The sequence below is a fragment of the Triticum urartu genome, chromosome 3 (genome assembly GCF_003073215.2).
Source record: "Triticum urartu cultivar G1812 chromosome 3, Tu2.1, whole genome shotgun sequence".
In the NCBI taxonomy this organism is placed as follows: Eukaryota; Viridiplantae; Streptophyta; class Magnoliopsida; order Poales; family Poaceae; genus Triticum; species Triticum urartu.
In genome coordinates this window covers 58361865-58378010 of record NC_053024.1, presented here as the reverse complement: position 1 = coordinate 58378010, position 16146 = coordinate 58361865, and the positions used below count along the sequence as shown (strand labels likewise).

Genomic DNA, 16146 nt, shown 5'->3' with positions numbered 1-16146 from the left:
CACCTTTTCCTGCTTCTTCTTGTCTGAGGCGAGCACCAGCGGTACGTATCAGCCGTCTTCTCTATGGTGCTGGCTAGGTAAGAACTAGGGATCTGATGGGCCGTTGTTTGTCCTTGTTGGTCTGCTTTCGTTTTGGAAAATCATCCTATAAGATTTATGATGTCCTATCGAGCAATTGATCTGATGGGTTGTGAGCTTTTTAGCTGTCCAGCATCAACCTATGGCAGATAATCATTTCTATTATGTGTTAATGCTTTCCTTTTAAACTACTTCAAAAAAACAAAGAAATTGGATTCTTTTAGCCGTATTATCCTTCGAACATCTATATGAAAGATCTAAGTTTAAGTATATTTAGTTTTGAAGAAAACTAAAGGCAATTAATGTGAAAATTAGATATGTCCTATTACCTGGCAATATATAGTTCATCTAAGCTTGGTTGGCAATATATATTATCTAGACAATAATTTCATTTGTTTGTAGCTATTACATAGGCGATCTCTTGTTAATAGAAATCACTCACTTTTTTGTTTTCGTATATTTATTCCCGTAGCTACTGTACATCACAACATGCAAGGAAATATATGTCTGCTGAAATTTAATTTAATTTGTTCTTTGCTCTTTACAGAAATCTTGGATTCATAAATGGGAGAAGCACATAAGGGAGAAGAAGATGATTGTAAGGATGGAGAGGGAGCAAATCATTTGGAGGGATAGAATGCCACTGTTTGGTGTTTTTATGCATTTTTGTTTGCTTTCAACTGTGTTTGCACTAGCTGGGAATAAGTGACTAGGCAATAAGTGTAGATGTATGGATATTCTCTAATGCTCCTGGTTTACAATAAATCTTCGATTTGGAATGATGTGTAATGCTGCTGGTTTATTACAAATCTGGGCTTGTTTTAGTTGTTAGAATTGTATGCATAAAATGGAATTGAAGGATTTTATTTTTTTTAATTCCTAATTAGTTAGTACTAGCGTGGGAGTGAAATGGAGCGCTACTAGTATTCAGGATACTAGTAGCGTGTGGTACTATAGACGCGCTACTACTATTTCGTTAGTAGTAGCGCGGGTGACATCCGTGCTACTAGTAAAATGCTAGTAGTAGCGCGGTTTTACCCCGCGCTACTACTAACTATTAGCTGTAGCGCGATACTAGTAGCGCGGGTACCCGCGCTGCTAGTAGCCATTTTACCTGCGCTGCTGGTAGCCTTTTTCCTAGTAGTGTTGGGGGGCAAGGCACCCCCTTGGCCGCCGCCCCCCTAGGAGATTGGATCTCCTAGGGCCAGCGCCCCCCCCCTAGGCACCCTATATAAAGTGGGGGGAGGGAGGGCTGCGCACCCAAGCCCCTGGCCTCTCCCTCTCCCTCCCGTGACACTCCTCCGTCTCCCTACGCTTGGCGAAGCCCTGCCGAGATCACCGTTGCTTCCACCACCACGCCGTCGTGCTGCTGGATCTTCATCAACCTCTCCTTCCCCCTTGCTGGATCAAGTTGGAGGAGACGTCTTCCCAACCGTACGTGTGTTGAACGCGGAGGTGATGTCCGTTCGGCACTTGGTCATCGGTGATTTGAATCACGTCGAGTACGACTCCATCATCCCCGTTCTCTTGAACGCTTCCGCTCGTGATCTACAAGGGTATGTAGATGCACTCCTCTCTCCCTCGTTGCTAGATGACTCCATAGATTGATCTTGGTGATGCGTAGAAAATTTTAAAATTCTGCTACGTTCCCCAACACCCTCCCCCTTGCTCCTTTATATACGGGGGCAGGGGGCACCCCATAGACACAACAATTGATCATTGATCTCTTAGCCGTGTGCGGTGCCCCCTCCACCATAATCCACCTCGATCATATCGTAGCAGTGCTTAGGCGAAGCCCTGCGTCGGTAGCATCACCATCATCGTCACCACACCGTCGTGCTGACGAAACTCTCTTGTGAAGATTTGCTGGATCGGAGCTCGCGGGACGTCATCGAGTTGAACGTGTGCAAAACTCGGAGGTGCCGTGCGTTCGGTACTTGGATCAGTCGGGTCGTGAAAACGTACGACTACATCAACCGTGTTGTGCTAACGCTTCCGCATTCGGTCTACGAGGGTACGTAGACACACTCTCCCCTCTCGTTGCTATGCATCACCATGATCCTGTGTGTGCGTAGATTTTTTTTTTGAAATTACTACGTTTCCCAACACCATCAACCTGACGATGAAGAAACTTTAGCTAATTCCGATCTCGAGATCCTGGAGAATCCACCTGACGTAGTCAAAGACAAACGTCCTGCCCCAATCACTATCATGCCCACGGACCAACGTGAATTACTTGCCGGCCTCTGCAACTACATCATGTCGATCGATGATGCTGGGTGTTTAGATTAAGTATCATGTATCAATATTTAATGTGTGCATGTGCATTATTATTCTGAAATACCATCCAAATTTTAGGAAGGAATGGGTCCAAAGCTCGACACCCCATCCAATGGGCTTAAATCTTAAGAAACTTCAGTGCATACTTAACATGAAGCAGCCTATGAACAATGATTGCTTCAACACCGTCATGTGTATACTGGCATGTGACGAGGGAGTATTGTTCACAGACCCTCCTATACATTACATGGATCTAAGATGTTGTGTAAGTTATTGTAACTCTTCATTCTATGTGGCATTACTATCAACATGTTGAAACAATATTTCTTTTTTTACTTAGTCCATGATGCTAGAGTCAACACGAGGTCAAAAGTTTTGCGAGAAGGAAACTATCCAGACGTTGGCAACATTATTTGATAGCTGGCCTGGGATAGACAACGACATCTCATCGTGCAACATGGTAAGTAAAGTATTTTGTCTATTTTTATTATGGTTTATTATTGTTTCAATAGCTTCACTTGTAGATTTATCTTTCCTATGCATCCATCGGCCGATACATCTTGTATGTCATCGACAAAGAGGTACGTCGTCTATATATTATGGACCCTATTCAAACATCACAATCGTCAAAAGGTAACAATTTGAGGCATGCACTAAAATTAAAAAGTTTCGCAAGGAATTTCAAAGAAGCACTCGAAATAAACCTGCCTGGTTGGAATTTCGATATATCTAAATGGCAACATTTATTTCCATTTGGTATTCCAACGAGTATAGATGGGTAATGAATTCATAATAAAAACATGTATTTTTGTTATCATTATATTCTTTATATTATTAATTTAAAAAAATGCAGGAATGTGTCTGGCTATTTAGTTTTTCATTTTATGATCTGGTGGGACGGTAAAGAATTGGTGAAGCCGGTTTGTGCGGTGAGTATTATCTGTTACATGTTTTATACTAACTATATATATATTTTGTTTGTGCAGGATGGGTATGAGTTGAGAAAGCAGTTTTCATTATACTTGCTAAAACATCGTGGGAACGAAGCTAAAGGCAACTTTCTCGATATTGTGAAAGAATTTCTTAAACGCATCATCTAGATATTGATAGTTTTGTAATGAATATTAAGATCGAACATCACTCGATTTGTTACATGGACATGTCGTTAATCTTTCTTTTTGTTATCAATTTACATTGCAAAAATGGGTTTCAATTATTCAATAATTTTGTTTGTACGTGTGACATTTAGCATGCAACTCTTACAAACTATTTTAAGAGCTCGTGGCAACGCACAGTCATTCTACTACTAGTGGAAGTAAAAATCTATTTTTCATGACTAATCTCTTCGTAAACATTTTTGTGCAAACTCATATTCTCTTACCAAGTGTTTACCAAACAGGCTGTGTTGTTACCCTAGGGTAAATAACTCGGCGAGACGACCAAGACTAGACCTACCTCCCCCCTCCCGCCGCCGTTCTGATCCATGTTCGCCGCCGGTAGATCTGTGTCAATTTGCTTCGATTTTGATCCAATTTTGTCCTTGTTTCTTTTCAATCTGCAACGTCTGACCCACCCAGGAGAGCAGGGTCATGCGGAGTAGATCATCGGAGAGTCGGAGATGAGCGGCGGCGCCAGGCGGTTCGTAAATCTGGGGGTGTATGACCAGCTGAAACGCGTCTATTCGCTGCGGCGCCTGGACCTCTCCAAGATGGAATTTTTTCACCAATCGGCAGAAGAGACGGCCGCGCATGCGAAGGTGGTGCCAAGACTGACGCCCGCCAAGGCCTGGGCGCCCAACAGGAGAAGAAGCTTCAAGGCTGCTTTGGCGGCGGCGGAGGCGGCGGCGCCCAAGATCAAGTCTCCAAAAAGCCAGGTAACCATGAGGCCGCCGGTAGTCTCGTCCTCCCTGCCGACCAATCATGTCATTCATTTCTTCCCCACCGCGTCGGAGAACAAGGTCATCTTGGGGGACCGCGCCAACAACCTGCTCCGCTTTGACGCGGGCGAGCACCGCCGCTGCATCGACAGCATGCCAAACCTCCACCAGCACAAGGACTCGCCGCTGGCCATCGCCGTCCATCCGTCGGCCTTGCACCTCCATGACGGCGAAGACGCGGGCGACCTCTACATCATCGATCAGGTCCTACATCCGGACACGGCGGAATCGCGGCCGCAGTTCGAGGCCCTGCTGTGGAGGGGGCGCCGCCCGTCCGCCGCATGTCGCAGGTCCTGGCACTGCGACATCCTCCCACTGCCCCCGTGGATCATCCACCACAAGCACGCCTTGGTCTACGGGCACGCCCTTGTCGGCGGTGACACCATCTGCTTCTCCATCTCCGGCGCAGAGGGCACCGGCACCTACTGCTTCCACACCGCGACTCGCGAGTGGAGCAAGGCCGGCGACTGGATCATGCCGTTCAATGGCAAAGCCGAGTACGTCCCGGAGCTCGGGCTCTGGTTTGGCCTCTCACGCCGCCTCCCCATCGCTGTCGACCTCTCCGGCGTTGTCAGAGGGGAGGAGCCGCCGCCAGAGAAGTTGCGGATCTGGGAGGATGATGACCTGCCAGAGGAGTGGCAGCCGAATGAACTGTGGGACTCCAAGATCATCAGCCTCGGCTCAGGCAGGTTCCTCTTTGCTGACTTCTTTAGTGACATGAAATTCGACAAGGACAGCAGCGAGATGGTTCCTGGCCAGCAATTTGCCCTCTTTACTGGTATGGAGGTAGTGTACGGCAATGGCAATGGCAATGGCGCCAACAAAGACAGTTTCAACTACAATAGTGGCAACAATGGTACCGGCAAAGACGATGGCACCAATGCCAACAACGGCAGCAAAGGCAAAGGGACGATTCGTGGCCTTCGTATGATTAAGCACAAGTCCAAACGCTACATGTTTAAGAAGCAGCTGAGCATCGAGGCGGTGCTCTGAATGATTAAGGAGATATCAGTTCAGTTTACTCTTGCTGATCTTTGTTTCTGCTCCCTGTTTACAGCAAGTAGTGCTGACTCTAGTGTTAAGTCAAACTTAATTAGTAGGTACAGTACCATCCTGTGGTATGATGAAACGCACTGTAAATTGTACCTCCCTGGTGTTATTCTGGAGCATCCCAGCTAGTACTCAGATTTGCCGCTGACCAAATAATTTGTTTGATGGCAGTTTTCGAACTGTTGTGCTAGTGTTAAGCTAGCTGAAGTAATTTTGGCAAAAGAAAACAAAATTGGGAGCTGGAGTAGAGATGCTGGTCATTTGCCAATATGACTGGTGGGATATTCAGGAATTTTGGAGATTTTTTTTCCTTTGTATTTATGGGTGATATCTCCTTAATTTAAGGTAACTACAGTGTGCTTATGGACAAAAGTTTTTGCTTCAAAAAGGGAATTACAGCAGTTTGGTTATTGGCTTGAATGCTGAATGACTTCTTTTTGTTCATTTCTTTAATTTAGGTTTAAATAGGACACATGATCAAGGTAGATTAGATGATGGACGTAAATAAAAATGTGAGAAACAAATGACCTATGTTAGAGGCCTTCTAATTTAACACACCCATGCATTGCAAGAATTCTCGATGGCCAACAAACGAACGGCGGAACAGCTCCAGCCATGGACTCGAAGGCATTGCAACTAGACTAAATACTTGAAATAACTTGCAGATAAGCAGCTGTTTGATATACAACTGTAATGAGGTGTCTAGACGCCAGCAAACGTCTTCCATGAAGTACAAGCTCTTCATCTTTAAGTCACTTGGAAACATCTTCAACCCCTCGATTTCATGGCAGAATGCCCATTCCCTGCAAATTCAGAAAAACAAAACATAGAGCAGGTTTTGGATTATTGATCAACTACATTCTCGTTTATGCATATAGGGATAACAGTCTACAGTCTGCCTTTCTGTAATCACTACACTACCAAGACTGAATATTTTCAGATAGAAATGAGATTCTGAACACAACATCCCAGTGAGATAATAAGGAAATAAGGAGTATATTAACTTTCAGGTTGAAAAGAATGTCTTACTCGTGGTAAGAACTGCAAGTACTCATCATATAAACATAGAGAAAGGGACTCCACGATTTCTAGATCATTAAGGAACCTCCTGAACTTTCACAACATACGCCTGTTAAGTCGGTCGTTATTCTTGTCACTTAGCTATATCAACAGCGGCAGCATTTTGAGTTCAGGGCTTGGCTTCCAAATGCACTCATCAGGACATTTGATTGCCAAATGAAATGCATGCATCCAGTGCAAATGTCTCGCATTGCATCAGGACATACATCACCAACAACACCTATCACCTCACAACGCAACAACGCAACAAATATTCCAGGAAAAGGCAACACTGATGTCCACGGTAGGGTTTCTCAGTTTTGCATGTTGTACCTCAGGCCAAAAAACAAAGAGATAGTACTGCTAATTTGCTAAATTCTAGCTACTGAAATTTTCAAGAAAACCGGGCTACTCCACTACGACGCTCCTCCCTCGATCCACAACGAGCTCCAGATCAGCGAACCAGAGTTTCAGCAGCGACTTCTCTCTGGCGATGCTCACGAATTTCGGCTTCAGATCCTCGATGCTCTGCTGCATCGTCAGGATCTCAGCCTCATGCCTGAACTTGTCCTCCAACAGCATTTCGGCGGCATGGATGAGCTCCTGCCTCCGCCTTTCGGCTTCGGCGTTTGCCTCCTCCAGCTCCTTCACATGATCCTCCACTAGGGATTTCTCTTCAGAAACTTTCTCCAGCTCATGACCGGCGATCCGGATCGTCTCTTGCAGCTTACCCATCTGTGCTCTGTTGGTGAGCCTCTCCCGCAGCAGCTTCTTGTACACGGCGGTAAGCTCTTGAATGTACTTGCTGATCTCGGCCTTGCTCTCGGATAGTTTGTCGTCGAAATGCAGTCTTGCCGAAGCCATTTCTTCCTTCAGATTGACAATTTCAGATTCCAGTTCCTTGTTTTGTTCCAACAGCCTAGAGTGCTCTTCTGACAAAGTTGCGGCGTCTTCGAGCCTCCTTTTGAGACTGTCAATCTCCACTTGTGAATACTGTAGCTTCTCCCTAATCAACGTGAGATCTCCCTCGGTATGTGTAATCTTTGTAGCTTGATCGGTACCATTTCCGTTTTCCTTATAATCGCAATGGCACCTCAAGCTCTTCTTCTCGAAAACCTCGAGCTTTTCGTTTGCATCAAGCAGCTTCCGGTTCGCAGCATTGAGATCGTCCTCAAGCTCGAGAACCCTCTGGTGCAATGTGTAGGCAAAGCCATCATCCTCGCCATCTTCAGACTTCATGTCGGATTCTGACTCTGAAGCCGACTCAGGCTCCTTCCTTGAGGATGGTGAATCATTTCTCTTGTTGCTCAGAAAGAAGTCGAAACCGCCAGCTCTAGGGCTCTGCTCCCTTGTCCAGGACCTCTGTGGCTCCGAAGAAACCGGCTCCATAGATGGACGCTTCTCTGCCTGAACATAAACCTCCAGGCAATTCCAGTCGGTGCCATTGAAAACTGCTTTGACATAGTTACTCCAGGACATATCGTCATCGATAGGCACCATGATGAAGTGCCGATGAGCGCCACCACCGACATTCGCCCTTCCCTGTGCACGAACAATGTGTGTCGTAGGTTCCAGCCCGAGCTTCTTGTACACGGCGCCAATGAGCTCACTGTATGTGGGTGATTCCTTGAGCCATATACCCTGCTCGGAGAGGTCCCCGAATTCGACCCCATTTGGACCCTTCACCAGCTCCCCGCCGCTGTAAACTCGCACGAATTTGTCCATTGCCCCTGCCAAACACAAATGCACCCATTTCAAAGTATGCCCAAACTTACAATGCAAAAGTTACTAACCAAGAATTATGATGCATGAGCATGTCATAGCTCGTTATAACAAAAGAAAGTTCCGAGTTCGTTCGCCGAATCAGGCGCCGTGATAACTAGAGGAGTCACCATTGCCTAGAACCACTCCAAGGACAAGAAAGAAAAGAACAAAGATTCCTTTTTTTAAAACAAAAGGAACTACTCCCTCCTATCCATATTAATTGACACTCGCTTAGTACAACTTTGTGCATTTTTTATTTTATTTTTTAGAAAAGAAGGATTACCCCCGACCTCTGCATCTGAGCGATGTATGCAGCCATTTTATTAATTATTCACAAAGACCTTATAAAGTAGTACATCAGGTAGTCTGAAGTCACCATCCTAGCAACATCTGTCGCTATTTCTATCCACTTGATGAAGGTGTGCCGATAGTCCGAGCCTAATACCAAACAGACATCGCACAAATGCCTAACATCTAAAACCGGAGGCCCCAACCAAGCCACATACTGGGTTTGGGGTATACACCAGTCCGACGCACTCTCATGTGCCGTCGCCGCCATCTTCCACCAATCCATCTTCAGAGCAAAAACTAACGCACCGACCTTTCCAGGCCTCTCTGCCATCGACGCCACCATGACGCCAGACAGCGTCCTTCTCCTGCGTGAGTCCATCTCCTCGCATCGGACACCGAATCCCCATTGTGCCACGCCGCCGAGATCCGCCGTCTTTGATGTGGTAAATGAAAAACCGCTCCACCACTTGTCTCCTCCATCCAGCCGCTGCTCCAAAAACAATGCCCCCATGAGGGAGAATGACGCCTAAAGTGTCGCCATCGTTCGATCCGGGAACCCCGGGTCTATGTTTTCACCCGGAGCAGCGCAAGAGAGTCGACGGTAGCTACATTGGCGATGTCTTCATCAAGATAACGATGCGAAAACGCCGCCATCGTCAGCCCTGACCGAAGTCATAGCATGGTTTTCACCGACAACATCGTCTCCCACTCGATGCCGGGACTGGACGTGTGATGCCACAACCAGCTGGCCGACCACCTCCAGCGAAGGAAGTAGCCACCACCGCCGCGCCCAGGGCCACATAGACGACGTTTTGTCTTAGGTTCTCCGTTGCTGATAACTAGAGGAGTCACCATTGCCTAGAACCACTCCAAGGACAAGAAAGAAAAGAACAAGGGTTCCTTTTTTAAAAAACAAAAGGAACTACTCCCTCCGATCCATATTAATTGACACTCGCTTAGTACAACTTTGTGCATTTTTTATTTTATTTTTTAGAAAAGAAGAATTACCCCCGACCTCTGCATTTGAGCGATGCATGCAGCCATTTTATTAATTATTCACAAAGACCTTACAAAGTAGTACATCAGGTAGTCTGAAGTCACCATCCTAGCAACATCTGTCGCTATTTCTATCCACTTGATGAAGGTGTGCTGATAGTCCGAGCCTAATACCAAACAGACATCGCACAAATGCCTAACATCTAAAACCGGAGGCCCCAACCAAGCCACATACTGGGTTTGGGGTATACACCAGTCCGACACACTCTCATGTGTCGTCGCCGCCATCTTCCACCAATCCATCTTCAGAGCAAAAACTAACGCACCGACCTTTCCAGGCCTCTCTGCCATCGACGCTACACTACCGGAATCGCACCTTATGCCGACGGCCAGGGCCGTCGGCATAGCCCTGAATGGCCGTCGGGACAGGCCTATGCCGACGGCCCCCGTCGGCATAGGGCCGTCGGCGTAGCCAGGAATGCCGTCGGCATAGAAAGGCCGTCGGCATAAGGCCTATCCCGACGGTGTCCGTACATCTATGCCGACGGCCACGGCCGTCGGCAACGTTATCGCCTAACGGCGGCCGCCGTCAAGTCTGCCCAACGACTTGTCTCCACGTGGAACCCCTATGCCGACGGCCTAGCCGTCGGCTTAGTCGAAAACTGTGCCGACGGCTAGACCGTCGGCATAGATGTGCCACGTGCCGACCGGCCGCTGCTCGTGGGCCAGGGCTATGCCGACGGCCCAGCCGTCGGCATAGTTTGAAATTAAGCCGACGGCCTATCCGTCGGCATAGTCCTTCAAACAGAGATCCCAGTTGCTGACACGTGGGCACCTATGCCGACGGCCAGGCCGTCGGCACAGTTTTAAACTAAGCCGACGGCTAGGCCGTCGGCATAGGTGCCCACGTGTCGGCAACTTGGAGCTGACGCTGGCCCTATGCCGACGGCCTAGCCGTCGACATAGTTTGCTTTTAATTTTTTTTTCTGTTTGTTTTCAAATCAGTTCAATTCAAATAACATCACATATATAACAGCACATATCAGCAGCACATATCAACGAACGTAAGCATAAGCATCATCACAATAATAGATCATCATCACACAAGCATAAGCATATCAACGAATGTAAGCATAAGCATAAGCATCATCACACAAGTCATCTAAATGATCATCACCACACACAAGTCATCTCAAGCATCATCGCCACACAAGGATCATCGAGCACCGCGGAGGTCGTCACCGCCAAGACGGCCAAAGCCCAGGTCGTCAGTGCTAGCGGCAGCGCTACCGCCAAGACCGCCTCCGCCTCCGCCTCCGTGGATCGGAGTGGTCGGGCTCCGTGTCTCCGGAGTGCTGCGAAGACCGCCGCCAACGGTAGATCCACATGTTCCCTGGATGTTGAAAAGACATATGCACGAGATATATGACTGTGTTGAAAGGCATGACATGCTTTGGGTGAATAGATTGGGGATGAACTAACCGGCGAGGGGCCAGCGTTCTGTGCCACAAACTCCTCAAAGCTCATCAGCATTGGTTGTGCTGGAGGGCATTGTGCTGGAGGGAACTGAGGACATCTGCCGGCCGCCATATCCTGAAAAGCCTGCTGCATCTGGCTATCCCTCTGCACTTGGTGTTCATAAAGCCTCTGATGCCACGCCATGGTCTCCTGGCGTGTGTACTCCATGTATGCCTACGGTATGACATGATGAAACTCATAAAACTACTAAATGCGGAAAATGAAGTGAGCAATGAAGATAAGAGGGAAAATACTTACAGATTGTTGCGCCTGAAAGAGGGACTGTGTACTAGTCACTGGCTAGCTCGTGCGCTGGCTCAGGCTCGGGTCGATCCGACGAAGCTGTGTGTAGGAGATACTAGGAGTGATCACAGCATCGAGAACCGCCTCCCGACCGTGCTCCTTGGGCCCCATGCTCACCACCGCCCTGTCGTCCAGAGGCGCCGCAATGGGGTCAGGTGTGTCAGGATGCAACTTCAGATACGCTTCAGAGTAGGCCTGCTTCCTCCCCGCGGTCTTCTTGCCGTAGTACTGGGGCTCGCCAGGCTTGGAGTCCTTCCGCGTATGGGCGATCTCCCACGCCTGCATGTCTGAGAGCGGCCGCTTCAGTTTCTCCTCCTGCACCACCAAACAGAGGTTAGTCATACATAAGAAAGTGATGGTAAATAGAAGAAGAAGAATGTTTAATGGGGTTAGTCATACATTAACTGCCTTGTGGAGATAGTGGTTTCGGTTTCCCTGAGCATGTACTCCCTCCGTCCCTCGGTTAGCCTTATTTTTGGTTCTCATAGCCGCCCAGGCTCCAGCCTCATCACACCAAAGATCCACCAGTGCCGCCCAGGACTCGTCTTTTCCATAACACCAATTTGGACACACCTACATAATAAAAGCATAATGGCATGTAGGTGTGTCCAAATTGGTGTTATGGAAGCATAAAGCATAAAACATAATGTACCACAAGGTAATGAAAGCATAATGAAAGCATAATGAAAAATCTTTTATACTTACCGCCAAGAACTCGGGCCTCTCCAAGGTAATGCCCATCCTCCGTGCTTCTTCCTTGGTCATCTTCACACCAAGATAGTTGTGGTAGTATGTGGAGATGGCCACATAGCGCACCTCATACTGCACCTGGCGGGCCTTCTTCTTGCATTGGCGCAGCACAATCTGGTCCGCTCTAGCCCTGTGCTCCGGAAGAACTCGATAGAATTTCTACAATCATGCATGAAACAAGAATGGGAGAAGCCATGAGTTAAATCATTCATGAAACTAGAATGGACTTGTGCTTCTGAAGAGAACTCACCCAGAAGTAGTGATCACGGCCTTGGCATGGGTCTCATGGTCCGCGTGACGGGCCGCTTCCCAGTGGTCCCAGCTCGTGGCCAAAACCCGACGGTCCGGCTGCCTGACTGGATCAGGACAGTACAACCCCGACCAATATAACTTCAGCAAGACGGTGATGAGGCCGTTGGGAATACGGACCCCTTTAGAATATATCCAGTTGCTGCAAAAGAATGAACTATTAGCATGTCACAAGAAAAATAAATAACAACCGGAATAAGCATGTGACAAGCAACATAATGAACCACTTACTCTTTTCCCGTGGGCTCAATGAGCCACTTCTGCTCCTCAGTAGCAGGAACCTGCTTTGGTAGCTTTGCGTTGCCATGCAGCCACCCCTTCGTGTCAACCCCCTTCCCGTCACCACCATCATCCCCGCCACCACCCTCCTCCTCGCCTGCCTCCCCCTCCCCAACCTCCTCCCCAACCTCCTCCTCCTCCTCCTCCTCCTCCTCCTCGCCTGCCTCCTCCTCCACCTCCTCCTCCTCCTCCTCCTCCTCGCCTGCCTCACTAGAGGAGGGTATCTCACTAGAGGAGGGCCTCGAAGACAACACCCCTAAGTCGGTGAGGGTGCGCTCTTTCTGGCCGCGACCCCCTGTAGTGGCTCTCCCCCCAGCACCTCGTCCTCTAGAGGCTCTCCCCCCGCCCCCTCCTCCTCTAGGGGCACCTCTCCCTCGACCTCCCTGTGAGGAGTCATCGTCAAGTAGCCGAGGGGGAGGATTACGTGCTCGACCACTCCGACTAGGCAGGCCGACGACCTTGCGTAGGAAACCCATGCCGTCGGCCTTCCCCTTGCCCATGTTCCACGAACCTGCATTGAAAAGAGAAAAAGCAATTAGTAAATTAATGAAATGAAGGAAAAGGCATGATAATAAACACATTAATAAAAATGCATAAAAAGGCATATTCCTAAACTATAGAAAAAAATACTTGAAACGTACATCTGCTAGAACCCATATGAATCATCACTATTGTAACCTCTTTCTCGGTCCGTCTCATCATCACTATCAATCATATCATCTTCGTTGTCCGACGGAGGTGGAGGCTCTTCCTCGTCGTCAGCGTCTTCGTTTAACTTTTCTAGCATAAGTATGTCATTTTCATTGACAATGGTCTCACCATCATTCCGTGCATCGTCGACGTTTGGGTCCACATCATCATCACCCAATGGTCTAGCGTCATCGTTTCTAACCACATCATCATCATCATCATCAGGTTGCTCTTGATAGAACACTCCCTCGTATGTCATGGGGTTAATGTTGTAGTAATCGTCTTCATTCGGGTCTGGTAGCTTACCATGTGGCGACACCTTGAACACAACTTCCCAACCCTTTAGATACACTTTCTGGCATGGGTAAGGCAGATAATATACTTGTGTAGCTTGGGTAGCCGCAATGAAGAGATCGGCTCCGGCATAGACGGTTGATGGTTTAACTTCGACCAAACCAATGGAAGGCGTATGTTTTACCCCCTCCTGCGGATCGAACCATCGGCATTTGAACACAGGCAGACTTAGGGTCTCACGCCCCTGGCGGAATTTAACCTCGTATATATTTTGTACCCTTCCGTAGTAGTCTACTGAATTTTGACCGGGGGTGTACACTCCAGTATTTATAGTTTTGGGATCGGGGCGGCTGTTTTGGTGCTCCTCTGTATGGAAGCGATACCCATTCACATCATACTTTTTACATGTCACGACAGCAGGGTCAAAACCCATGGAAACCCATCTCAATTCATCATCCATAGATATGTTCGGATCTTTTCCCTACAAGTATAATGGAAATTGTTGCGTGCATTAGTTCGGTTAACTAATAAATGTTGAAGTAGGTATTTAATAGGGGATTGTGGAAAATTACTTTCTTCATGAACCAAGCAACAAAATTTTTACGTCCAGGGTTTCCATGACGGAGAAGAGTAAGTGCCTCCGCCTCAGTAGGAGGATTCACTCCCGTCCATTCCTCTTGAACGAAATCACTAAAAAAAGATAAGCGGTGTTAGACCGGGACTAAGTGAACATGAAACATGATGATGTGGAAGACATAAAGGAATGGTGTAGTGGTATTACCTCATCCACACTTCCTCAACTTCCTTGATGTTGTGCAAGATATAGAACATGAGGTCCTCCCACTCTTGTCGTGGCATGTTATAAGATTTCGAGGCCCCAGCCCTCCCACCTTGTGCGTTGAATAGATCGAGCCTGGGTTGATACTTGGGCTCTTCTATATTGTATCGAGGCACCTTGTTATGCAGATGGGGAACATGGTCTGGATAGTATGATGTCCTGAGGTCTGACACCTCCTCTAGGATAACTGCCTCAACAATGGAAGCTTCAATCTTAGCTTTGTTTCCACATTTCCATCGGAGATGCTTGTTCTGCCTCTCAGGGCTGTACTGCCAGCAATTTTGCACAGGGCCCCCCAACAATACCTCGTTCGCGAGGTGCAGAATGAGATGTGTCATCGGAGTAAAGAAGCCTGGCGGAAAGATCTTCTCTAGCTTGACTATCAACTCCGGTGCCTTCTTATGCAATTTTTCAATCACCTCTTTACTTACTTCTTTAGCACAGAGCGTGCGGAAGAAATGGCTAAGCTCGGCAAGCACTCGCCAGACATGCTCGGGGACATAGCCTCAACCATCACCGGCATTATCCGCTCAATCCATACATGGTAGTCATGACTCTTCAGGCCGGTCACTTTGCCCGTTGAAAGATTGACTCCCTTACTTATATTTGATGCATAACCATCGGTGAACTTCAAAATTTGTTTCAGCCAGATAAGTACTTCTTTTTTTTCTGGCGGTTTAAGGACAAAGTCAGCATCTGGCTTGAACCAGTTTTTACGACCGCCTGTGGGAGGCTTCATGTTCAGGCGTGGTCTATCACAAATTCTCTGTTGATCGGCTCTAGCTTTTACGTTATCCTTCGTCTTATCAGGAATGTTGAGGATTGTGTGGAAAAGTGACTCTGCCACATTCTTTTCGGTGTGCATCACATCAATATTGTAAGGAAGTTTGAGGTCCTTGAAATAGGGAAGCTGCGAGAAGGGGGTAATGTGCGTCCAGTTGTGCGTCTCACCATATCCCTCGAAGCCTTTGGCTTTGCCTTTGCCTTTGCCTTTGACTTTAGGCTTGAGAGCTTTTAGTTGAGCAAGAACATCTGCCCCCGAAATTGTTGGAATCTCGGTTACTTCATGAACAACCCGGCCTTTCGTGAAGTTCTTCTTGTCTTCCCTGTCTGGATGGTCTGGAGGGAGGAACTGTCGATGCAGGTCAAAGGCTACATACTTGCCACCCTTACTCAGCCAAATCATTCGTAGAGCCTGCATGCACACTGGGCATGGCATCTTACCACTTGTACACCATCCGCAGAATAGAGCATAGCCGGGAGGGGCGGAGAGGGTCGCGGTGGCGACATGGGTCCGGGTGGCGAGGCTGACGGCGGCGGTGCAAGGAGGTGGGCGGAGAGCGTGGCGGCGGCGGCGGCGGAGAGGGCTGAGCGGCGGCGTAGCGTGGCGGGTCGGGGGTGCGATGGGGAATGAGTGGAGGGGGTTCGCCCCGCGGGTGGATAAGGCAGCCTATGCCGACGGCTAAGCCGTCGGCATATGTGAGGAGGCCACATGGCACCTATGCCGACGGCCTAGCCGTAGGCATACTTTTTTATTAATTTTTTTATTTTTTATTACCCACGTCACTGATCCGCGTAACGCCTACCGTATGGCCGCATCTATGCCGACGGCTTTGCCGTCGGCATAGTTTTATTTTCCTTTTTTATTTTATATAATTTTTTTAATGTTTTCTTATAGTTATATATTTATTCTTTTTTATTTTATATAGAT

At 47.9% G+C, this 16146-nt stretch overlaps 2 protein-coding genes across 2 annotated transcripts; one reads left to right on the top strand and one right to left on the bottom strand.

Moving 5' to 3' along the window:
• Window positions 1-3804: 3804 nt before the first annotated feature.
• LOC125547939 lies at window positions 3805-5452 on the top strand. Its single transcript, XM_048711669.1, has one exon. It carries the CDS (start codon window positions 3977-3979, stop codon window positions 5285-5287), a length of 1311 nt encoding a protein of 436 aa, XP_048567626.1. The 5' UTR covers window positions 3805-3976; the 3' UTR covers window positions 5288-5452.
• Window positions 5453-6811: 1359 nt separating this feature from the next.
• Window positions 6812-8128, bottom strand: LOC125546652 (tropomyosin-like). The gene has a single exon (XM_048710829.1). It carries the CDS (start codon window positions 8126-8128, stop codon window positions 6812-6814), a length of 1317 nt encoding a protein of 438 aa, XP_048566786.1.
• Between the last annotated feature and the right edge of the window lie 8018 nt (window positions 8129-16146).